Source organism: Chanos chanos, chromosome 6 (assembly GCF_902362185.1).
Source record: "Chanos chanos chromosome 6, fChaCha1.1, whole genome shotgun sequence".
NCBI lineage: Eukaryota > Metazoa > Chordata > Actinopteri > Gonorynchiformes > Chanidae > Chanos > Chanos chanos.
This window is the reverse complement of record NC_044500.1, coordinates 21,739,383-21,765,633: the sequence shown is the minus strand read 5'-3', so window position 1 is coordinate 21,765,633 and position 26,251 is coordinate 21,739,383. Positions and strand designations below refer to the sequence as shown.

Genomic DNA, 26,251 nt, shown 5'->3' with positions numbered 1-26,251 from the left:
TCTGCAGTTAGACCTACTTGAAAATAGCTTTAACACTAGAAGCGCCGCACCGGTTTGACCTACTTATAGCGCAGCTAGGCGGTATACCTTGAAGTTAACGCGTGCCGGTCATTTGACCGCTGTGACTACCTACTAGGAGCGCCGTGCTGGTTTTACCTACTTATAGCGCAGCTAGGCGGTCAAAAGACCGCTGAGTCATTAGACAAGGACACTGTTACTGACACATAATGATCGCTAGATGGCGCTTCTTGCACAAAGCAAATAGTTTGCTTACAAGATCAACTCGCGTTCAGCCAATGTATCATTCATTTCAGTGTTAATAGTCGGTTATTGTTTCATTAGAGCGTTTGTTGTCCAGCCCTTCCATCATTCATTCAACATAATGTTTTGATTACTTATTTGTGGCAACCGTGTTTCCAAAGGCATAAATTCCGGAAGAAGTCTTGATCAAATTTGACTGAGAAAACCATCTGAACAAGACTGGTTCAGGCAACTTTTTCATAGTATTTGTTTTTTAATATTTAATCTTCTACCTTGGAGAATTAGTTTATTATAAGGGATGTCACACATGTTGCGAGTTAGACTGCGGTTGGTCTGTAAATACGTAGCCTGATTTTATCAACATCCAGTTGTCAACTGACAATGATCACGTCATTGTCCCTAGTGATTAATTTATTGTAAGGGCACGGTCCAGGTAGTGCAAAAAATTAGAGACAGTTGTGATTGTAAATTAACTATTGTAGGGAGCGATTACAGATTTGGACATTCAAATTGTTGGGCGACATGTCTGGGGACGGAGTAAGCTATAAACTGGACTTCATGCTTACTCAGTATAACAACCTATCGGAATGACAAGACAGGCAGTAATTGGTTGAGAATTTCAATGCATGTAAATCAAAACTTATGGAAGTTTAGAGTGTGAGACTGCTTTGGGTGGTGCTGGAGAAGTAGACTAAAGCGTTTCAGTTTCGAACTCGTCTGTCTCCGTGAAATTATCGCTTATACCACATAATAAGCCCAGCCAAGCATATCAAGCTTTACACTTGCATTTTAATAAATTGATTATCTACAACTAACAGATCATTCTATGCCATGATAGAAGCAAACACTACGACTTTTCAAGGCATTCAGTGGGCTATGAGTAGCCTAACACCTAGCCTGCCAAGTAACCGATGAGTAACACCTCCCAACCCCCTCCCAATAGAGTGCCACAGTCCATTGTTAGTCTCCCGCATTAGAATGATTTGGCCAGAACTAGTTCATACCACGAGTAGCCTACCCCCGTCTATCAGCTAAATCTCAGCTAATTCCACACATGTAATAGAAAATGTAGGCACAGCTTAGAAATGAATAAATATGCATGGATGTTGTTTTTACAAAATATGTATGTTGCAATGGAATTTCATAAACAAAGCTGTGTCGGGTGTGTAGGCTTTTAGAATAAATAGCGTAGCATAAGATGGCCAAATTTTTACCATTTATTGAAACTAAATTACAGCACGAAAAAAAACCCTTCTTTTTGGTAAATCGACAGCTGTGTAGTTTATTTACAGTAAATACTTAAAAAAGAATGAATTATACATTATACAAGATAGTACATTTTTCACTGTATGCACTAAGTAAATAAATAGATAACAAAGTACTTTTCGAGCTATTTAGTATCCAATGTGTCGGGATGCTGTAACCCCTTTTACGCAGCCTGTTCAAGCAGGGAATGTTGTACCTCGCTGTTTTGTGTTCCCATTTCAAGTGGAGAGATATTCGACCGACAGCCTAGAACAATAGCCTAGGTGTGATCCCAACCCCCTCCTAACGACCGTGTCATGAATCACTTGGTCAGCTGACCAACTCACAAGTTCCCTTCAACGTAGACCAAAAGATTGTTTGCCAATGCCAACGAAGTGAAGAAATTTTCGGCCTAGTGCCAGCCTACTGTTATCTTTCCCTAGATAGGGAATTGCGTTCAACATGTATTTTGTTTCAACGTCAGCAGCCACCCAGAATTTAATAGCAAATTAGCCCAGTTTAATGGCCATGTACTGTGTGAAACGACACAGTAATGACTTGATAGGGAACAATTGTTCATCTACAGTTATGTTCTCACTAGGTGTGTAAGAAGCAATACTTTATCGAAAATCTAATATCGAAAATTGATCTGTCACAAGGTGGGCAGCCCTTGTATTCTTGTCATCAAAGCGCAGATAGCGCATGATATGTTGGAATCTTTGTCGAGACATCTGTCTCTGAAAATGGGATTTCCCAACTTAGCAGACCAGTAGTCGTCCGGGTTCATGCTTTTACTGCCCGTAATACCTCTCAAATAAAGGAAACCCACAGTTTGAACTTATCACCATCATTTCGATCAATTTCTGCTTCAGAGTATTTCTGAATCTTTCACCACATTTCTGTGTCAATCAAAAACACTAACCTGCTCAATGGACTTGTAATATTGTCCTTGGCATAACATGTGGGGCCTGGGGTTTCCCTCATGATATTGCACTCTTGCGCTCTACCACGAGGGTTGCCAGCAGTTTGTTCAACCTATACTGTGCCGTCTCTTGCGTAGGGTGTTATTATATTGAATGAATTAGCATTCGCAATTCCTGCCAACTATCTAAGTCATATAATAATTAGTTACGCCCCTGTACGTGAAACAAAAATGCGTTTATTATACGTTTACCTGCTTTACAAAACATTTGCATTTTAATATTGTAAATTATTGTTGCAGCTCTAAAATAATGTAATGTCATGACGTGAGAATAAAGCTTACCATAGTCTACACACGAACTATCAGTCATATGATGACTAATTATGCACAGTTCAAGTAGGCTAGTGCAAAAATTAGTGACAGTTGATATGCCCATGTAGGCCTACATGAAACAAAAATGCGCTTAATAGTTATTAAATTATTGTCGTCATTTTTGCACATTATGTAATATTAATTTATAACTCTTATAACTCTTGATAGATATATATAAAACTCTGATATATATATAAAGACAGAAAACTAGTACGAGCGAACCCTTGCAACATCTGAAAAGAGAATCGCAGCCCTGAAAGGCAGGGAACAACATGGCCGAACGAGAGGCTGACAGCAATTTCACAGAAATAGGAGCAAAATAGCTTTAAATTAGCTTGTACCGGGGTGATATTGAAAATTTAAGGATGCTGGGTGATAAAACGCACAAATCTAGGAAAAGTCATGAAGGGAGGGTCCTGAAATTTGACCGAGTGCAAAGATTTTATTTTTTTGGGGGTCACTGCGGTCAGATGACCGCCGCTCGGCGCTTCTAGTAAGACGTCACAGCGGTCAAATGACCGGCGCTCGGCGCTTCTAGTGCTAAGGAAATCCCTGTGAGTAAGGGGATTTTGGAAAAGTGACAAAATAACGCCCATGGTAGTAAAATAACTGCTTGACTCGCATTCAATTCAGTTCAATAAAATGCATGTGGTCTCTGTAAAGACTTTAGACCCATTATATCTCTAAAATATGTCTGTTGCCATCCCTCTGCTAACAGTGAAAAACAGGACAACAGGTCAACATAGCAAGCCACTTAGCTAATGCGTCACCAATTTCACAAGGTGAGCAGAAGCTAACCTTGCTAGCTTTAGAAGCTAGCTTTACTGTTCGGGGGTCACAAGTGTTGTCACAACAACCATGCAGTTAACTTAAGTAAACATTGATTACCTAAAGATTTTTTTTCTTCATACATTATCAAAGACAAATGTGATCATACACCAACACAGAGCTTAAATGATATACATTTTTGACACACAAAACAGTTCACCTAATTACACCATAACCCATGATTAAAGCAACTTAAAAAGTCACACATGCGTGGAACGGATCCGGCAGTGTCGTAAAAGAGATTAAATTATGCGCCTGTAGTGATTTTAGTGCATGTGCAGACCAGATCATGCTTCTGGGAACAGACGGGGCACTTACAAGACGCCTCTCGCTATTTTGCTCGTTCAACCATGTTGTATCATGACTTTCACAGCTGCAATTCTCTTTTCTCCTAGCAGATGTCACAAGGGTTTGCTTGTGCTTGTTTTCTGTCATTCAGACATGTGAATAAGATTTGTATTTATAGCAGCAAAAGAGTCAGCGATTGGAAGAATTCAATATCTAAATTTCAATTAAATTATGGACTGGCTCTGAGTTGAGTTTTTCGGATATTAAGTTATTAAATCGTAACTTTGAGAAGCCACGCTTGCTAGTTATGCGCGTATTTTGGATTTAAAATGATACAGATTAGGAAGTAACTCTAGAAGTAAAACAATATAATTTTTAAAAATGGACAAATGTTCTTGAAGAATTTTCTTTTTGATAATTAACAAGATGGCTGATGATACTAAAAAAAATGATGGCACACAGGTGCAAACTGAATTGGAGGAAAGGGTACCTGTTACAGAGAAATGTGAATCGGTTTTGCGAAATAGCAGAAAGATCAAACTTGGACAACTTATACGCAGAATGAATATTATCAATGGACTGATGACAGCTGATGCAAATGTCAACGAAGTGAAAGAGAATGTATTAAAATATAATGATTTGTTGGAGGATTTTGAAATTATTCATCTTTTATTGAGTGAGAATGAGCGAAAAAGCAATCAAGAATTGTGGTATACACCTAAGAGAGTCAATATTGAAACGTTTGTGGATGAGATGGATCAATGGTTATCTGCACGTGAGGATGTTGTCACTGAAGATTCTGAAGCCCATGATGTCGAAGTAGATCCAAACGACAGCGTTTCTGTGGCGATTCCTAAGAACACAGATGATATGAGATCACAGATCGCTAACCTATTCAGCTTTAGGACGCACAGAAGCGGACAAGGCTGCGCTAGAAGTGAAGGTGGCAGAATTAAAGGCGAAACATGCCATAGAGGATGAGGAGGAAGAATTGGCTAAAAGGCAGGAAAAATTAAGGAAACAAAAGGAAATGTTAAGCCTTACAAGCAAATTAGATGCAACTAAGGCAAAACTTGCTTTATTAAGAGAAGTAGAAGTTAAGAGTAAAGTCTCATGTGGTGATGGAATGAATATGTATTTGGAAGAAATGCTAAAATTACAGGAGACAAAGGAACTCGTCGGAAAGGAACCCGGTGAACTAAAGGTGAACAGTATGCATGAACACGCAAAAGGAATCCAAAATATTAGTGTTAGAACTAAAACTCACTCCTTCCCTCCTCAACCAGTGCAACTTCATGCCCTGACAGAACATGTGCAGCCTCATTCCCTCTCTACAGTGCTGCCCAGTACCTTGCTCTCTCAACAGATACAGCGCTCTCATACCCCTTCTCTGCAAACTTTACCTCAACAAACCAATCCACATCTCGTTTGCAGCCAAGCCAACAGTCTAGGGGTGATGTGCAGTCAGTGGTCACCTACTCGGATGGCACTCCTTTGGGGCCCTCACAGGACAATGCTCATTTTTACAATATTCTGCAGAAGCAAACTGACATTACAGCTTCTCTGATAAAACAACAGGACCAGTTGTCCTTACCACGGAAGGAGACAAAGGTGTTTAATAATGATACAATGGAGTACAGGTCATTTATCAGGTCATTTGAACGCATTATAGAGAGCAAAATCAAGCATGCAAAGGATAAACTGTATTATTTAGAGCAGTGTACTTCAGGTCAATCCAAAGAGCTGGTGAGAACTTGTCTCTTCTTGGAACCAGAGAGAGGCTCTATGAAAGCCAAGGAATTGCTCCAAGAGCATTTCAGAAATGAATATATAATCTCCAGTTCATACATTGGTAAGGCTTTGTCATGGTCCCCCATCAGAGCAGAGGATTCCCAAACCCTGAAATCATACGCTCTGTACCTCAGAGGTTGTTTAAATGCCATGGAGGAAATTGCTTATATGGATGAGCTAGATTTGGCTTCCAATCTAAAAGAGAGAGTAATGGAGAGTAGTAGTGTGTAAACCTCAAGAAATGACAAACAGTAGAGCCAAATTCAAAAACTTAGTTGAGTTTATTGAAAGACAAGTTAAAATCCTGACAGACCCTGTTTTTGGCAATATACAAGATCCTTCACCTAGAGCTCGAAGCATAAGGCCTACACACACAAGATCTGTGAAATCTAAATTCACTGATAAAGGCTTTACAAACAATGCAGCTACCATTGATTAACCCTACATCTCCCAAACAGCGGAATAGCGGCTCAACAATCCATAACACACCATTTTGCCTGTTTTGCTCCGGAGACCATCTATTGAGCAGTTGTTCTTGGTTTAAAAAGAAACGACATAAGGAGAAGATCTCATTTTTGAAGGAAAGAGGCATTTGTCTTGCAAGTCTCATTTCAGGTCACATGAGCAAAGACTGCACCCAGCGTCATTCATGTACCGTTTGCACAATGCTGCATCCTACAGTACTGCAAATAGGAAAAGTTGAACAAAACAAAGGAGCAGAAAGCCAGGAAGCAGCTAAAGAAACAAAAACAGAAAACAGCACATTGCCAGTTTCTCTTGGGGCATGTGGCCATAACGGGGCCGGTGGAGACCGGTGTCATGTCCATCATACCTGTGAAGGTAAAATCAAACAAACGCAACACAATAATTCAAACATATGCATTCCTTGACCCTAGCAGTTCTGCCACATTTTGTATAGATAAATTAAGGCACCAATTAAATGTAGAAGGGAAAAGGACAAACATTCTGTTGCGCACAATGGGCCAAGAGAGAATTGCATCTACCAATGTCATCTCCGGTCTGGAAGTGAGTGGACTTCATGACAATGTGTTTATAACCCTGCCAGAAGTTTACACAGAAGCAAAGATTCCTGTAACGAAAAATAATATTCCCAATCAATTTGAGTTAAAATGGCCTTACCTCAAGGATGTTAAAATTTTCACCATTGATGCAGACATAGACTTGTTGATTGGTACAAACACTCCTAAAGCAATAGAGCCCTGGCAAATTATAAATAGCCACAGAGAAGGTCCATACATAGTGAAAACATTGCTAGGATGGGTAGTTAATGGTCCATTAAGGGCGGGAACTGGTAATGACATTCCTTCTCATACAGTCAATAGGATCTCTGTTCATAATCTGCATGAGCTGTTGATAGCTCAGTATAATGCTGATTTCAATTAAAGATCTTGCGAGGAAGCAAAGGACATGTCCACTGAGGACAAACATTTTTTGAAGATTGCTGATGAGTCAGCCAGAATTGTGGATGGACACTATAGTATAAAACTACCTTTCAGAAAGGATGATACTGTACTTCCCAATAACCGCTGCATTGCTGAACAATGTTTAAAGAACCTGAAAATGAAATTCAATAGGAACCAAGCATTTAAAAAAGAATATGTCATGTTTATGACTGATGTGATCACTAAAGGATATGCTAAAACAGTGCCAGAGGGACAGCTGACAAGAAAGGATGGAAAATTGTGGTACCTGCTCCATCATGGGGTTTACCATCCAAAGAAACGGAAATTAACAGTGGTTTTTGATTGCAGAGCATCTGTCTGTGGGGAATCGTTACACGCAGAATTACTCAAAGGCCCTGATTTAACCAACAGCCTCATAGTTCTCAACAGATTCCGTCAGGAGCCAGTTGGGTTGATGGCAGACATCACTGCAATGTTCCATCAAGCGAAGGTCAGTGACACTGACTTCCTGAGGTTTCTGTGGTGGCCAGAGGGGGAAGTGTCGCAACCTCCTGTGGAACACAGGATGACGGTTCATTTCTTTGGGGCAACTTCATCCCCCAGCTGTGCAACTTATGCACTCAGGAGAACAGCTGAGGACAACAGAGAGCACTTCAGACCTGAGGTAATAGACACAGTTCTAACTTTTATGTTGATGATCTATTAAAGTCAGTACCCTCTGTGGAGAAAGCAACGCAGCTCATTACTGATGTCACTGCTGTCTGCCATAGAGGAGGTTTTTATCTACCAAAATGGACCACTAACAGCCGAGAGGTGCTGTCATCCATTCCTGTAGAAGAAAGAACAAACGAAATGAAGGAACTAAATCCGGACAGAGATAAACTCCCAACAGAAAGGGACTTATGTCTACAATGGTGCATTGAGAGTGACAATTTCACGTTTAATGTGTGCCCAAAACCACAGCCACTCACAAGGAGAGGAATGTTATCGATGGTCTGTTCAATTTATGACCCCCTTGGCTTCTTGACCCCCCTCACATTAACAGCTAAACTTTTACTACAGGAACTATGTAAGATGAACTTAGACTGGGATGAACAGGTGTGCATCTGTGAGCAATGGTTAAAATGGGCAGCTGGTCTGCATCAGATCTCAAGGTGCAACGGATTCGGATTAGTAGTGCATGCACAATTACATCATTTTGCAGACACCAGTCACCAAGGTTATGGAACTGTAAGTTGTTTGAGGCTTGTGAATGATAACAACAACATTTATGTCACCTTTGTATTGGGGAAAGGACGCATAGCACCCCTCAAAAGAATGACAATACCAAGAATGGAACTTGCTGCTGCTGTCTTAGCTACAAAAGTGGATAAGCTACTCATATCCAGTTTATAGCTTCATCTTGACCATTCCATGTTCTGGACCGATAGCCAGTCTGTGTTAAAATACATATTGAATGAACACGCCAGATACAAAACATTTGTTGCCAACCGAGTTGCAGCAATCAGAGACGCACAGACTGTCCTCAGTGGAACTATGTTGATTCTAAATCCAACCTTGCTGATGATGTGACGAGTGGTCAAACCATAGACAAGTTCATAAACACAGAAGATGACTCCATGGTCCAGAGATTCTTTGGGCAGAGAAACAGAATGGCCAGTCGACTTTAAAGCACAACTCCAACTTTCACAGGATGAACCCTGAGGTAAAAAGAACACATACGTAAATACAATCTGCACCAAGGAAGAAACAGCAACACAGAGACTGATAACACATTTCTGGACGAAACTAAGGACTACAGTTTCCCTGTATTTAAAACTAAAGGAGACATTGAAAAGGCTGGTGTACAAAAGAAAACTGAGTGAAGAGAAAGTGGTACAAGAAGTATGACAAAAACATAAACGATCACCACAAAAAACATAACCGGTCAAAAGTAAGGCTTGAGGACTTAAAGAAAGCTGAAGTTGCCATAATTCGTTATACCCAATCTCAATTTTTCCCAAAGGAATTAAAATGCTTACAACAAAAAACATCTGAAGTGAAGAAGGAAAGTGCACTCTACAAACTTGACCCAGATGGCATGATAAGGGTAGGGGGTTGGCTGAATAGGACAGTTATAGGGGAGGAAAGAAAATTTCCTCTTATAATCCCAAAGAACTCACATATATCCACACTCATTCTGCAGCATGTATATAAGACAACAGGGCATGGTGGAAGGAGCCATATGCTGTCCGGACTTCGCAGAAGGTATTGGATCATTAATGCGAATTCGGCAGCCAGGAAAATTTGTCTAGGTGTGTTGTTTGCAGACAGATACAGAACCGAATTGGAGAACAAAAGATGTCTGATTTGCCTCAGGAGAGACTCCAACCTGACTTGCCTCCATTCGCCAACACTGGAGTAGACTGTTTCGGACCAACTGAAATTAAACGAGGAAGAATTCTTCTGAAAAGGTATGGTGTACTATTCACATGTTTAACAAGCAGAGCAATACACATCGAAGTAGCCAGCTCTCTAGACACCAGCTCGTGTATCAGTTCCTTGAGATGGTTTGTTTGCAGAGGGCAGGTGAAATATATCAGATCTGACAATAGAACAAATTTTGTTGGAGCAAAAAGAGAACTTAAAGATGCATTCTCCACAATGAATCAGGATAAAATTCAAAGAACGTTCATAGAACGAGGCATACAGTGGACCTTTAACCCACCAGACGCATCCCATCATGAGGCATATGGAAAGGCTCATCAGGTCCATAAGGCAAGTGCTCTGTTCTATTCTGAAACAATAAACCTTGGACGAGGAGGGACTCCACATGGTTTTATGTGAAGTGGAGGCTATTTTAAACAGTCGCCCTCTAACGATGGTTTCAGATGACCCACAAGATTTACATGCACTAACACCTAATGATCTTTTGCTCCTCAAAGCTAAACCCATTCTCCCATCTGGTGTCTTTGACAAAAGTGATCTGTATGCCAGACGCTGCTGGAGGCAAGTACAATACTTGGCCAACCTGTTTTGGAGACGCTGGACACTAGAATACCTGCCACTTCTCCAGGAGCGCCAAAGGTGGAACAAAACAAAAAGGAACTTTTGATGTGGTGATATTGTTTGGGTGGTAGATCCAGCTTCACCAAGAAGATCATGGATTTTGGGGAGAGTACTTGAAGCCTACTCTGACCATAAAGGCCAAGTACGCATTGTAAAAAATTAAAAACCCAAACTAGTGTGATAGAAAGGCCAATTACCAACGGTGTCTGATGTTAGAAGGTGAAGAATAAGAAGCCCTCAACATCCAAGATGACTCAAAAGTGTTTGGTATTGTACAACATTATACTTATTGTTTATAAATATTAAGAGTCATCAATTCAAGGCTCCTATTTTTATTAATTTTGTAATTGTTTTGTTCACCAAATACAGTTAGGGGCCGGTAGTGTAGGAGCCATTTATTTGATCTTTTATAATGCTTAAATGAATAAATTCTTTTGCACTTCTGTTCTGTGAGTATGTTCCCTCTACAGGTCAAGAGGTCTTTAAATAGGAAAAGGAGGAGGCAGAGGGTGTGGCTGACTAGGAGCACACAGCTTTTGACCTCTACTTTAATTTCATTTTATTTTACTGGTTAAATGACCTGTCACATTTCAAGCATGCAATAAACCAGATCTTAATTTTGGAAATTCCGATGGACCTCATTTTTGCAACAAACAAGCATCAAGAGATTCCCTAGTCAACAGCAATTGTGGCTTACATATGGAAACAAAATTAGGATAAATGGTCACTTCAATATGTTTAGTTCAGGGTTTCCTCTACGATTTTTCCTTGCCAGTCCGGTGTCCAGAAGGAATTTATTTTACCAGACAGATTTGAAGCTTACCAGTCATGTTTCAATAACAGTGTATGACACAGGAAGAAAACACATGATTTTCGTAAGGGTTTTTTTTTTTTGGTGAAACACTGTGTCATCTGTAGTTGTAGAGAGACCTCCACTGATTTTATATATATATATATATATATATATATATATATATATATATATATATATATATATATATATGTATATATATATATATATATGTATATGTGTGTGTGTGTGTGTGTGTGTGTATATATATATATATATATTCCACACAATGTGCAAAATGACAACACTACCTTAATTTAACAACTATCAAGTGCATTTTTATTACATGTAGGCCTACATGCGTTTATTAGTTAGTCTCTAATCTTTGCACTACTTGGACTAACTAATCATCATACAACTGTGATAGTGACTATGTCAAGCTCAGTTGTCATGACATACCATTATTTTACAGCAATTTACAATGGGAAAATTCAAACTTGTTTTGAAAAGTGGATAATTAATATACGCATTTTTGTTTGACTCAATTCTCATGTCATGACATAACTTTTTATTGCAGCACTAAAATAAAGTAATCGGACAATATTGTGATAGTCTGGTGGAGCTTTTCCTGGGGAAAGGAGGAAATGTGATAGACAATTTTCTTCACTTGTTTTCATTGGCAAACAATCTTTTGCCAAACAAAACTACCATTTTGGCTCAATTAATAAAAATAGACAACAGATGTCACCCATGTACACAGGCACAGACTGAAAGATTTTCTACCATGGTCCTGAGGGCTGGAAAAGTCAGACTCACAACTTACCAAGCAAAACCAAAGAAAAATCTATGCATCCTGAGTTTTTGTCTAATCTGTTGGCATTACTACATCACAACATCTCCTTTTACATATAACTGAAGCCTGGAACCCTGATCAGTGTGACTACATTCTTACCATAGAAGTTATAACTATTGACAGAGTGAGAGTTCAACACAACAACTCTCTGTTTGCTAAACTTAAACCTTAAATCTTATGAAACAAAATGTATTTACTCAAAATTAGTAACACAGAGAATGTGTATGGTTTAAGCTAACATAATTTGCATCTCCATCCCACCCAGGTTTTTGTGTTTGCTTATTTTTTAGACAACATAGTCTTTGGAATATCTTGCTGATACAGATAACTATGAATGTTTGATCTGGTTTTGGTGTGTTGAAGGGGTGGGTTGGTAGGTGGAATGGCTATGTCCCTCGCTTAAAATTGTGTAGTGTCTGCAGGGACATCTGAGACAACTCTAGTGTCCCAGCTGCCATCATCTAGGGTAGGTTGGCTTTCATTAGGGCTTATCCTGAGGTGTTCCTGCACTGGATGAATGTCTCTCCTGTTCTGGCAATATTTCTTGCCTTTCACCAGCATTACATATGAGTGGGCACTGAGTTGGTCAATGCAAATTCCAAGCACCCATGTGCTAGTTGGATTGTTGGGGTGGAGAGGAACCTTTACTGTCTGTCCTTGAGTGATCCTTGGCAAGTCACGAGCATGAATGTCATAGTGCTCAGAGGGGGATTATAGTATTAAACGCCCATCTGAAATCAATGAACAGCAGGTGTGTATAATTCTCCTTGCCAACGTCCAGGTGGGAGAGGGTAGAATGGAGGACATGGGAGGATGGCATCATCAGTACTTCTATTGGACGGTAGGGCGAATAACTAAAGGGAGTCTAATGAGCTGGGCAGAGATGAGCAGATGAAGTCCTTTGATGAGTCTCTCAAAGCATTTCATCACTACAGAGGTCAGAGCTACAGGGCGGTAGTCATTTAAGGAGGCTGGGTTGGTTCTCTTGGGTACAGGGACAATGGTGGATGTTTTTAAGCATGTAGGGACAACAGAATGAGCCAGGGACAGATTGAAAATACAAGTGACATCGGGGTTAGCTGGTTAGCACATGATTTAGCACCTGTCCAGGGATGCCATCAGGGCCGGCTACCTTCTGCTGTTAACTCATCTCAGAGCTCTCATCAAGTCATGCTCTGAGACATAGAGTGGGCAGTCCTCACTAGTCAGGTTGCCTGGTTCAGTTGCATTAGTGTTAGCTGCGATGCTAGCAGTGCTAACACAGTAGCGCTCGCGCTGCTGGTCTTGAAGCATGCATAGAATGTTTTAAATCTTCCAACAGTGAAGAGTCCCATGTCAGTGTGTTTTTGTCCTCTATAATCTGTGATCGTCCGAAGTACTTGCGACATGCGTCTGCTGTCGCAGTCGCACAGTTGAGCCTCCATGTTGTCCCTGTACCACCTCTTGCCACTTTCACTGCTTGCCTGAGCTTGGTAGGACTCTGCTTTGTATTGTGAAATGTCACCAGAGCTGAGCCAGCGGTGTGTGCTTTCAGAGCCTCGCGGATAGTTTTATCAACCCGCGGTTTCTGGTGAGGAAAGACCGTAGCAGTTACCTTGGGAATGATATCCTCTATCAATTTGGATATGAAGCACATCACCACATCTGTAAACATGTTGACGTCATCAGAGCTTACCCGGAAACATGTTCCCAGTCAGCGTCACTCCAGCGTGTCCTGTGGTGTGGCCTTAGATTAGGCAGACCAGTGTGGGGGATGTAGCTCCAGTGGGTGGGGGGATGTAGCTTAGTAGTAGTAGCACATGCTTGCATGTATGAGGCCCTGGGTTCAATCCTGCCTTAGCCTGAGTTTGTATTTCGGTATGAGAAAGATGGCAGCATGGTCAGCCTTACTGAAAGCTGGGACAGGAGGTGGCTATTGTAGCTGTTTTTGAACAGAGTGTAGCAGTGGTCCAGTGTATTTCCACCCCTGGTTAGACATGTTACATGTTGAAAAGGTTTGGCATAACCTGGGTGATCTTTGCCTTATTAAAGTCCCCAGCCACGATGAGGGCTGCGTCTGGGTATTTGGCATAGTTTTGGTATAGAGTTTGTTGATAGTATCATGTAATGTGAATAGAGCATTGTACATGTCCGCCCATGGTGGAATATAAATGGCAATAGTGATGATCGTTGAGAACTCCCAGGGCAGGTAGAGAGGGTGACAGAGGATCGCTATGTGTTCGAGATTAGGTGAGCAGGAGCACGACAGAACAGAAATATTCCTTGGATCACACCAGTTGTTGTTGGTCATGAAACGCACTCCATTACCTTTAGATTTGCCAGATTCCTTTGTCCTATCCATGTAAAATACAGAGAATGTATCGGCTGGTTGAACAGCATGATCCAGCACCGCAGGGGAGACCCATGTCTCTGTAAAACAAAGGATGTTGCAGTCCCGCATGTCCCTTTGGAAGCAGACCCGGGCCCTGATGTTGTCCAGCTTGTTATCCAAGGATTGAACATTAGCAAGCAATATACTGGGCAAGGGTGGATGGTGTGCACTCGCCCATAGTCTGTTTGGAACTCCGGCACGTTTTCCTCTGTGTTTCCTCTTCCTGCTTTTCCACAGAGGCTCATTTCTATTGTCAGGATCCGCGTCCTAGAGGTCTCTTTCAGCCAAGTGGGGCAATCGCTTGTGACTTCAGAAAAAAGGTATGAAGTTACAGTTGCAAAGTTCAGAAGTGTGCTGCGGTCAAAGGTGATTAGTGCAACGGGGGAGGTAAAAGAACTCAAAAAAACTACATAAATAACAAACAAAAAGCACAGTCTAAGCGGAGCAGTCACGACAGCAACTGCTCTCACCCGTGCCATCTTGAATCTTGAACGTCCCATCCAATATTCAAAACAGTGTTTGTCCCCACCCAATCTTTTCCACGATTTTGCTTTTAAAAAATATGAATAATTTGTCGGTAGGAATTCAGTTTCTCAACTAACCTACTGACAGAGGGGACAAAAAACTTTTAGCTGACAATTCAGTTGCATAAGCATAGATGTCTCTGTTGTTATGGCAAAGTTTATCAATGACCCAGAGCAAGCAGCATTGATAGGGATTGTGGGGATAGTGACATCTTTCCATGCACAAGTTTTCCATCATGGATAAAAAGGAAGGGGAGAACAATCTGATGCAGACTAGTCCTACTCAATGGCCATTTCACCCATATTGTTCTCAAGGATTATATATTTGTGCTTGATTTTTATTTTATTTTTTTCATAGTTTCTCTTTGATGTTCATATGGCAGGCCCATGCAACACACACAACACATACACCATTTCCTTTAATGTGCATTAGTAGTAGTAATCTATAGTTTATAATGGATTTGATTTTTTTAACCTGTTTTGTATTTTTATACCTTGGACTCTTATTTATCAAAACTTTATTTTGTTGTATTTTTGTTCTCTTTGACAATAAAACAAGTTTATTTTAAACTGCATTGTGTCATGTTATCTTGGTGGAGGACTCTTAAATAATATACACATAACAAATATTAGGGAAAAATCTTTGTTTATGGTATGTTTTTCTAAAAAAAAATAATAATAATAAATAAATAAATAGATTAAAAAGAATGATCGGCCGATATATCATTATCGGATTTTTAAATCCTCAAATATCAAAATTGGTATTGGTGTTAAAATCCTATATCAGTTGGGCCCCATTTGATGCTGCTGCTATGGTTTATGTGTTCTAGGTCTTCTGAGGTCAGACCCAAGGCATACACTGAGGATGGTATCAGCATTTGTGAGTGTGTCGTGTGTGCTTGTAGTTCTTTGCCCAGTCTATACAGAGGGTGTAGCTGGTATCATTGTAATCTGAGCAACATTTGTTGTAGTCTCTTGGGTTCCATGAGCAATGGTTTTTTGAAAATTGTTTCAAGGGGCTTGTGATCGCTCAGGATGGTTATGTGGTCTCTGCCATACAGGTGCTGGTCAAATTTGTGACATGCAAAAACAATAGCAGGCATTCTTTTTCTATTTGCTCATACCTCTGCTCTGTTTGGGTCAGCGTCCTGAAGGCAAATGCAACAGGATGTCCTTTGTGCAGAAGGGCTGCTCCGCCTTTCTCACTGGCGTCACACTGAAGAGTGGCTTCTTCATTGAGATTGTAGTATTTGAGGACAGGGTGGCGTGTGACTACATCTTTGATATTATTCAGGGCCGCATCATGCTGTGGAAGCTAAGTCTATGCAACGTCTTTGTCAGTCACACGCTGAGTGGCTCACACAACATCTGATAGGTGGGGCGGAATTTGGAAGATAGCTAACAAATCCAAGCAGCCGCTTGAGATTTCCATATCATATGCTATTTACATGTTCTGGATAGTGGCTACTTTGTCTTGGTCAGGGTGTAAGCCCTCTGTTGTGAGTAGGTGCCCCATGTATGTCACAGTGGGACACTTCAGCCTGAGTTTCCTTTTGTCTAGCTTTAGACTCACTGCCCCAGCCCTTTGTCGGAGGGCTGCTATGTTTTTGTTGTGATCCGCCATTGCGTCCTCTGTGGTCTCACCACACCCATAGAAAAGAATGTCATCTGCAATTACGGTTACACCTCTGAGGCCTTGTTACACCTCATGCTGTCTCCTCTGATATTCTTCAGCTGCTGGCTTGATTCCAAATGGCATTCTGAGCCATTTGTTTCGGCCTAGAGGTGTCCAGAATGTGGTGAGATAGCTGCTTGTCTTGTCCGACTTTATTTGCCAGTAGCCATCTTTTGCGTCTAGGACTGAGAATACTTTTGCATTCACTATTTCAGGTAAGATCTCCTCTATTTTTGGCATCGGGGTAGTGTGATCTGAGTAGAGCCTTGTTCAATGGCCTGGGGTCAATACAGACACGCAACTTGTCATTCTTTTCCACAACCACCATGTTGTTGATCAATAGTGTTGATTGTCTGACTTTTTTTATAATCCCCCATTGTTCCATATCTTGTATTGCTTTTGCTACTTTTGCTTTAACACTTGAAGCGCCGAGCACCGGTCATTTGACCGCTGTGACATCTTACTAGAAGCGCCGTGCTGGTTTGACCTACTTATACCTAGAAGCGCCGAACGGCGGTCATCTGACCGCAGTGACCCCCAAAAAAATAAAATCTTTGTACTCAGTCAAATTTCAGGACCCTCCTTTCATGACTTTTCCTAGATTTGTGCGTTTTATCACCCAGCATCCTTAAATTTTCAATATCACCCCGGTACAAGCTAATTTAAAGCTATTTTGCTCCTATTTCTGTGAAATTGCCATCAGCCTCGCGTTTGGCCATATTGTTTCCTGCCTTTCAAGGCTGCAATTCTCTTTTCTCTCAGCAGATGTCGCAAGGTTTCGCTCGTACTAGTTTTCTGTCTTTATATACATATATCAGGGTTTTATATATATATCTATCGAGAGTTATAAGAGTCATAAATTAATATTGCATAATGTGCAAAAATGACGACAATAATTTAATAACTATGAAGTGCATTTTTGTTTCATGTAGGCCTACATGGGTGTATCAATTGTCACTAATTTTTGCACTAGCCTACTTGAACCGTGTGTCATCAGAGTCATCATCAGAGTGCCCACCTTGTGACAGATAAATTTTCGATATTAGATTTTCGATAAAGTATTGCTTCTTACACACCTAGTGAGAACATAACTGTAGATGAACAACTGTTCCCTATCAAGTTGTTACTGTGTCGTTTCACACAGTAAATGGCCATTAATGAAAAAGTTGCCTGAACTAGTCTTGTTCAGATGGTTTTCTCAGTCGAATTTGATCAAGACTTCTTCAGGAGTTTATGCTTTGGAAACACGGTTGCCACAAATAAGTAATCAAAACACATATGTTGAATGAATGATGGAAGGGCTGGACAACAAACGCTCTAATGGAAACAATAACCGACTATTAACACTGAAATGAATGATACATTGGCTTGAACGCGAGTTGATCTTGTAAGCAAACTATTTGCTTTGTGCAAAGAAGCACCATCTAGCGATCATTATGTGTCATTAACAGTGTCCCCTTGTCTAATGACTCGGCGGTCTTTGACCACCTAGCTGCGCTATAAGTAGGTAAAAACCAGCAACTGCGCTCCTAGTAGGGTAGTCACAGCGGTCAAATGACCGGCACTCGTTCGCTTCAAGGTATAAGTAGGTCAAACCGGCACGGCGCTTCTAGTGTTAATGGGAATAGGGATCCGCCTGGGCAGCTGCTGTACAGCAGAACAGAGGAATCAACCTTTAGGTGGAGCTCTCCTGGAGGCAGCCAAAGGCCATCAAACACATCTTCATAGTTGGATATGAGTTCTGTTCTACCTAGTGTGTCCCACGTTGCGGCTTTTCCAGCATCAACACTGTTTACCACCTGGTTGTTGCTTATTTGGAGTAGGTTGAGTCCTCTGACAGGTTTCAGCTGAGAGCAAAGGAGTTTGTGATGTCTCCATCACTTGAATTTCAAGATGTGTGTGGAGCCATCATGTTCAGCTTTGAGATCACATTCCCCTTTGGTCTTATAAGTGTACCATTTCAACTTTTATTTATTTTCTCCTCCTAACACAGTGTGCAGTTTGTCCCACCAGCCCGGATTGTCTAGTCTTGTCTGTCTTGCCCCATCATGTCTTGTCAGTCTTTTATGTTTTGTTGTTCAACCTTCATACATAAATACATATATACAAAGAATGATGTATTTATCTTATTTATTTGGTTGTTAATTTTTTTTTCCTTCCCCCTCTTTTTTTTTTCTTCCATCTTGTTTTCTTTCCCCTTCTCTTCCTTTTTGACTTTATTTGTGGTTGATCTTGTTGTTGTTATTGGGTTTTTTTTGTTTTGTTTTTTTTGTTTATTGTTTGTTAGTTTGTAGTTTGTTTGTTTTGTCTTGTGAAGTATTGTTGTACTTTGTATTTTTGTTATCCTGTTTTCAAATAAAAAAAAAAAAAAAAAAATTATAAGTGTGCCATCATACAACTTCAGTGTGGCTTTGCTGGGTAGTAAAGGTGAGTTGCCATGAATTAGGTGTTTGAGAGTACGAAAACCAGTTACATTGACAGTGGAACCTGTATCTAGCTGGCATTTTAGGATGTGGTGGGGGTCATAGTTAAGTGGTTTGTCACTTTGTGCTTGTTCGCTTGCATGACATATGTCAATAGCTTTGATCAGTGTGAGTTTTGGTTCCCATAACAGGCATGCTTGTGCGCCCTAAATCCTTCATGCGTATAAACTAATCTATCACAGATTAAATCTTCTCTCAGTTCGCCAAAATCACGTGTCCACTAACTTTCTTAGTTTGGCCACATATTGTTCTGCCGTCCCACACTGGCTTTGTTCGCAGTCATTAAACACAAACCTTTCATTAATCACATTACTGGTCAGTTCAAAATGCTTTTGCAATTCATCCAGAATTTTTGTCAGGTCATCCTGATCTGCTGTCAGCATATGTAGGTAATGTTGGAGTTGGTGGCATTCCTTTCCCATCACCGATAAAAGTGTGGCAAGTCATAATGTTTCTATCCTTTTTGTCTAGTTTTCCCACTGTGCATGAAAGAGCATCTAATTGTTGTATGCATCACCATTCGTCCATGGCCTCGGGGACAAAAATGTGATATGCCATCCTTGAGCTGATTGCTTGTGGGTTTGTGGTCGAGAGCAATTTGCCGGTTATGGATATCTAAGCCTGTCAAACTTGCTCACCTGTTGCTTGTTCAGTCAATGTAGGCGTGTGATGTTGGTCCAAACTTCTGACATCACGTTTTGTGATGCCAATACAGAGGCAGCCACTTTAGTCAAACGACACAGCTTTATTTCAAGCATACTACTCAGGAAAGCCATACACACAGAAACTGCTGGAACTGCTACAACTGCTTGATTTCCTTTTATGCCTGGCATTTCTGCTACCACTTTTTGTTAGAACGCCATCTATTGGCATTACTTCATCACAAGACGTAGCACAATGCATCTTACAGTTTCAACTGATGATGCCGCAAAGAAACTGCCCGAACAATTTCCACTACAACAGCACTAAAGTTATGGATCAAATGGCACGGCTGTATTCGGTAGGGAGGCAGCTGCCATTGGCCTGTAGCTGTGTTTTAAAACCTCTTAGACCTGGCTGCATGTACAAACAGTGCATGAACGTTACCATAAGCAGAAGGAAATTTATTCTCGAGCTGGTGAAGGAGCTGTATGCGCAACAGAGAATGGTAGCAATAGCATGGTATGCGCAACAGAGAAAGGTAGCGGTGGCAATAGCATGTAAGCGACTTTTGCCGAAACTCTTTCCTATGCCTGTGAAAGGAGACAGTGTCAAATGGCAGATGTTCAGGGAACAAAACTTGTGACATCTGCCAGACATGTAAGCGCTTTATCTGTGGTAAATGCTCCAAGAATGCACCAAAGCTGAAATGTTGAATAGAGCGATGTATGCATCGTGAGCACAGTTTAGTATATTGTAGGGAACTTGAGTTGGTCAGCAAATCAAATGATTCATGACATGGTCATTACAAGCACAATGCAGACAGCTGCAGTTGACAGTGGTGCAAAGAAACTGATAGAGACTATTTCCTTACTGTATCAAGTCGGCAGATGTTCAGGGAACAAAACTTACATTTCTGGAAGATATGTTTTGGTAAGCCAAATGTTCACTGTCTATTATCTGTTAGTTGTGGTAGATAATTGATTTATTCAAATGCAAGTGTAAACCTTGAATCCTCAGGTGTTATTATGTGGTGTGAGCAATAATTTCACGGATACAGACGAGTTTGGATCTGAAACGCTTCACTTATCCAGCGCCATCCAAAGCACTCTCACATTCTGAAAACATCCCAGCAGCCCCCTTGTTCTCCCAACTCCCCCGACTCCAAAACAAGGCAGTATGGGAAATGTAAGCTGGTCAGTGATGGGCAAAATTTAGAAATAGACCCATTCTCAATTCTTACACTACTTCCCCCTTTCGGAGAATAAAATGTCCTCGTTTCAAATACATCCTGCAGTAATTTCACAGAGAAAGACGAGTTCGGAACTAAAACACTTTAGCCTTCTTCAGTGCCACCCAAAACACTCTCACTCTAAACTTACGTAAGTTCCATTTTAGACAAATTGCAACTCTCAATCAATCACTGTCTGTCTTGTCATTCCAAAAGGTTATATTCAATAAGCATAAAGCCCGGTTTATAGCCTATTCCATCACCCGACATGTCGCCCAACAATTAGAATGTCCAAATCTGTAATCTGTCGCAACAATAGTTAATTTACAATCACAATTGTCTCATTTTTTGCACTACTTGGATCGTATCCTTACAATAAATGAATGACTAGGGACAACAACGTGATCATTGTCAGCCGACAACTGAATGTTGCTGAAGTCGGGCTACGCATTTACCGACCAACTGACCAACTGCAGTCTAACTCGCAACGTGTATGATGCTCCTTATAATAAATTAATTTTCCAAGGCAGAAGACTAAATATTAAAAAAAAATACTACGAAAAAGTTCGAGTTTATCAAGACTTCTGGAATTTCTGCCTTTGTAAATAAATAAATACATAATCAAAATATTATGCTGAATGATGGAAGGGCTGAACATAAACATTCTAATGAAATAATCACAGACTATCAACACGGAAATGAATGACACATTGGCTGAACGCAAGTTGATCTTATAAGCAAACTATTTGCTTTGTGCAAGAAGCACCATCTAGCGATCATTATGTGTCAGTAACAAAGTCCTTGTCTGAAGACTCGGTGGTCTTTTGACCACCTAGCTGCACTATAAGTAGGTAAAACCAGCATGGTGCTACTAGGAGGAAGCCGCAGCAGTCAAATGACCAGCGCTCAGCAATTCTAGGTATATTTAGGTCAAACCGGCACAGCGCTTCTAGTGTTAAACAAGCTACAGATGTTACAGGTTACAGATGTTTCATAATAGCATTTTAGCAGCTAATGTTAAGGTTCTGCTTAATCGTTACTGTTTTGCTGAATCATTACTGTTCATTAAATAGTCAACTTATTTGAGGTCATTGTCATTCTTTCGTCAACCTAGGTGTGCATTCTCTTTGCATTTGTAACATAGACTGCTACCAAAACGTGACCGGTAAGTTTCAAATTTGTCAGGTAAAATAAATTGTTTCCAGAGATTCGACCAGAGAGAAAAATTCCTAGTAGAAACCCTGGTATATGTGTATATTTGTTATTTATTATTTACTTTATTTGTTTATCTCTTCTTTTTTCTTTTTCAGTTGAATTATATGTAAAATTCAAGAAAATCCACTGTTAAAAGGACCAGTGTTTTTTAGAAGTTCAAAAAATGCATGATTTTCCAAAGTCAATGAGTAACTGTGTTAAATAATCACGATTTTAGTATTGACCAAAATAACCATGATTATGATTTTTGCCATAATCAAGCGGCCCTTCTGTGTTGTAAGAGAACGGACTGTGCTATAAGAGAATGGTCTATGCTGTAAGACAACTTACTGTTGTAGGAGAGTAGACTGTATTGTTAGAGAATTCACTGTGCTGTAAGAGAACTGACTATACTTTAAGAGAATGGACAGTGCTGTGTGAAAATGGACTATGAGTTGAAGTTTCAAGTTTATTTGTATAGCGCTTCTTACAATCAAAATTGTCTCAAAGCAGCTTCACAGCGATCAGTGCCTAAACCCCCAGTGCGCAAGACCAAGGCAACAGTGGCAAGGAAAAACTCCCGACTGAAGTGAATAGGAGGAAGAAACCTTTGGAGGAACCAAGACTCAACAGGGGGAGTCCATCCTCCTCTGGCTAGCACATAAAGTAGACATTTACAGAGTAGAATCAGTCCAGGGTAAACGGATTCAATGATCTATACAATTAAAGTTGAAACTTGACTTTCGCAAATTTTCGCAAATTTGTGTGGATTCGATTATTCGAGAGTCTTCCATCGATAATTAAATGGGAATTTTATTTTAGTTTTGTGGCCTGCTGCGGAAAATCACAGAAGACGCACATAGACTAGAAAATGTAAAGAAAACTAAAGAAAAGTTTATTAAGTCATAAATGCAGTACAGTGTATTGTTTTACTTTTTTTGTGGGTGTTAGATATGGTCAGCAGTATCAAGAGTTAAGGTTTGGAGGGGTCTAGAGATATTCAAGGTTTTTCCACTTTCGTGGGGGTCCTGCGCCCCAATCCCCCCTGAATGTGGTGGGCAGACTGTATTTACAGTATACAGTGATTTGTTTACAGTATAAAAGAGTTAATATACAAGGTCCTAGGAGTTCTAGGCTGTATCAGATATAGATTAATTTGATAACCAAGGAGTACTGATAAGAGAACTACAAGAGAACTGCTTGGCAAAGGGATTGACTGTGCTGTAAGAGAATGGATTGTGCTGTGAGAGAATGGATTGTGCTATAAGAGAATTGACTGCTAGGTAAAAGGACTGATTATGCTATGAGAGAACTGACCATGCTGTTTATTCTTCCTGTTAGCCAGCAGCATGCATCACAGTAACAGTAACCCATCAATGACATCAGAGGAGATGACACGAGGCATCGCTGTGGAGAAGTTTGACACCATGAAGAAATGGAGCATCAACACCTACAAGGTACAGACAGACCTTATATGTCTTGTTGTCTCTGTCCTCTTTCATTGCCATGTGCCTCTCTATTTCTGTCCATTCCATGCTTTCTCACTGGTGTATCCACCTTCATTCCAGTCATCTCACTTTTTCAGTTTCATATCACTGGCTCCATACTTGATTGTTGTTATCAGTCAAGTGCTCTCCCCTTTCAGATATCTCCTCTGACTGTCTATGGTCCATATGTTTTTATTTTTCCTCTTCCTTCTCCAAACGCCAGTGCACGAAGCAGATGTTCTCGGAGCGTTTTGGGCGTGGTTCTCGTACCGTGGACCTGGAGCTGGAGGCTCAGATCGACCTTCTGCGCGACACCAAGCAGAAGTATGAGCAGATCCTCAGACTAGCACGAGTGCTCACCAACCACTTCTACAACGTGGTCCAGACACAGCATGCCCTTGGAGACCTTTTCACCGACCTCAGTCAAAAGTCTCCAGAACTCCAGGTACATACATGCTAAGAAAAACTCAGACAGGTTTGGATCATGCTGGTTTTGAATATACTGTTCATGCTAGTTTTGAATATGATGTGCTGAATGATTTTAACTGAATTTAAATCTCCCCAGGATGAGTTTGGCTACAATGCGGAAACACAAAAATTACTATGCAAGAATGGGGAGACATTACTGGGAGCCATTAACTTCTTTGTTTCCAGCGTCAACACACTAGTCAACAAAACCATGGAGGATACTCTGATGACCATCAAGCTGTATGAGAATGCACGGTAAAGCCCTCATAAGACTTTAATATATTCACATATGGGAATGGACTGTAAGACATAGTTATATCCATATATGAGAATGAACAGTAAGGTTACTAGAAGACAAAAATATACTCACATGTGAGAATGAACAGTAAGGTTAATATGAGGCATAAATATATTCACAAATAAGAATGAACAGTAAGGTTACTAGAAGACATAAATATATTCACAAATAAGAATGAACGGTCAGGTTACTAAAAGACGTAAATATATTCACATGTGAGAATGAACTGTAAGGTTAATATAAGACATAAAGTAAATATATTCACATGTGAGAATGAACAGTAAGGTTACTAGAAGACATAAATATATTCACATGTGAAAATGCAGGGTAAAGTCATAGTAAGTAAATATATATCTGTGTGAGGACACATTAGAAAGAACATTAAATTGTCCTTACACGAGTCCCTCCACAAAGCCTTGTTGTCAGTCCATTGTGATTGGGTCATCTAGAAACATGCTTGTGAAATGTTAATTGATAATCATTATGTTTTCTTTATTGTGTGTGTGTGCATGTATGTATGTGTGTGTGTATCCCTTAGCAGAGTAAACCTGTAATAAGTTTTCCATGCCATAGACTCAGTGACTTCTGCCATGCTGTAGAAACAGACAGTGATGTGTTCTATACTGTAAAAACAGACAGTGATGTGTTCTATGCTGTAGAAACACACAGTGATGTGTCCTATGCTGTAGAAACACACAGTGATGTGTTCTACACTGTAAAAACAGACAGTGATGTGTTCTATGCTGTAGAAACACACAGTGATGTGTTCTATGCTGTAGAAACAGACAGTGATGTGTTCTATACTGTAGAAAGAGACAGTGACGTGTTCTATGCTGGAGAGACAGACAGTCATTGATTGATAGCAACAGACAGTGAGATGTGTTGTGCTGTAGAAGGAGTCTTGGTGTGGAGGTTTCAGTCTGAGCATCCCCTGTGTTTTCCCAGGCTGGAGTTTGATGCATATAGGACTGATCTGGAGGAGCTGAGTGCAGGCCCGAGAGACGGCACAACAATGATGCGTATAGACATGGCCCAGCAGCAGTACCACATCCATAAAGACAAATATGAGCGTTTACGGAGTGATGTCACCATCAAACTCAAGTTCCTGGAGGAGAATAAGGTGAGTGAGTGAAAGACCCCATCTGGTGTTTTTCACTTATCTGGTTTTGGAGTTAATTTTTTAAAAAAGTTACGTTTTTTTAAAATCCTGCTCTTAGTAGTAAGCATTATTTGTTTTTTGCTTTAGACTTGTTTTGTGTCAGAGTATTAAACTATGCTGTTGTTTTTTGACAGAGATTCAAACTGTGTCATTGTTTTTTTTTGTTTGTTTGTTTTTTGTGTTAAACTGTACTGTTGTTTTTTGTTTTGTTTTTTTCTGACAGTGTTAAACTGTGTTGTGTTTTGTTTTGGATTCTTTGATAAAGTGTTAACTGTGTAGTCTTTTTTTTTTTTTTTTTTTTTTTATGAAGTGTTAAACTGTGCCATGGTTTGCAGGTGAAGGTGATGCACAAGCAGCTGCTGCTCTTCCATAATGCCATCTCAGCGTACTTTGCTGGAAACCAGCAGCAACTGGAGCAGACCCTCATACAGTTCAACGTGAAGCTCAAGCCCCCTGGCTCTGATAAACCCTCATGGCTGGAGGAACAGTGACTCCACTCTTAATGTAGTGGACACACAAGATTACACAGAAACAGATGGATGATACATGGATGGATGGATGGAAAGAAAGATAAAGGAAGAAATGGGAAAAATATATTTGTACGTACAAAACCAGTGGGAGGTTGAGTTTTGGCTAGTGATTAAATGAAATGATGAGGAGGAAAAAGATTCCTGTCTTTTCTGTTCCTCCCATTTCTGGTCCTCCTTTTTGTTCCATGTGTCGGCTGAGCTGCAGCTTCAGATGTGTTAATGACTGTTAAGCATGAAGTATTACTGACTGTATTCCTGACAGTATTCCTGATTATATTCATGACTGCACTCCTGATTGTTTTCTTGACTGTATTCCTGATTGTATCCCTGACTATGTTCCTGATTATATTCCTGACTGTGTTCCTGACTA

At 40.3% G+C, this 26,251-nt stretch overlaps 1 protein-coding gene across 2 annotated transcripts in view; it reads left to right on the top strand.

The window, feature by feature from the left end:
- arfip2a (ADP-ribosylation factor interacting protein 2a) overlaps window positions 1–25,842 on the top strand; it is a 37,243-nt gene extending 11,401 nt beyond the window's left edge. The window contains exons 3-7 of one of the 2 annotated variants that reach the window (XM_030777714.1): window positions 23,326–23,396; window positions 23,650–23,871; window positions 23,992–24,149; window positions 25,138–25,312; window positions 25,687–25,842. In XM_030777714.1, coding sequence (XP_030633574.1) covers window positions 23,326–23,396; window positions 23,650–23,871; window positions 23,992–24,149; window positions 25,138–25,312; window positions 25,687–25,842 — 782 coding nt within the window. Of the gene's footprint in view, window positions 1–23,280; window positions 23,397–23,649; window positions 23,872–23,991; window positions 24,150–25,137; window positions 25,313–25,686 lie in introns of both variants that reach the window. The other variant, XM_030777713.1, reaches the window with a different exon arrangement.
- Window positions 25,843–26,251: the final 409 nt, after the last annotated feature.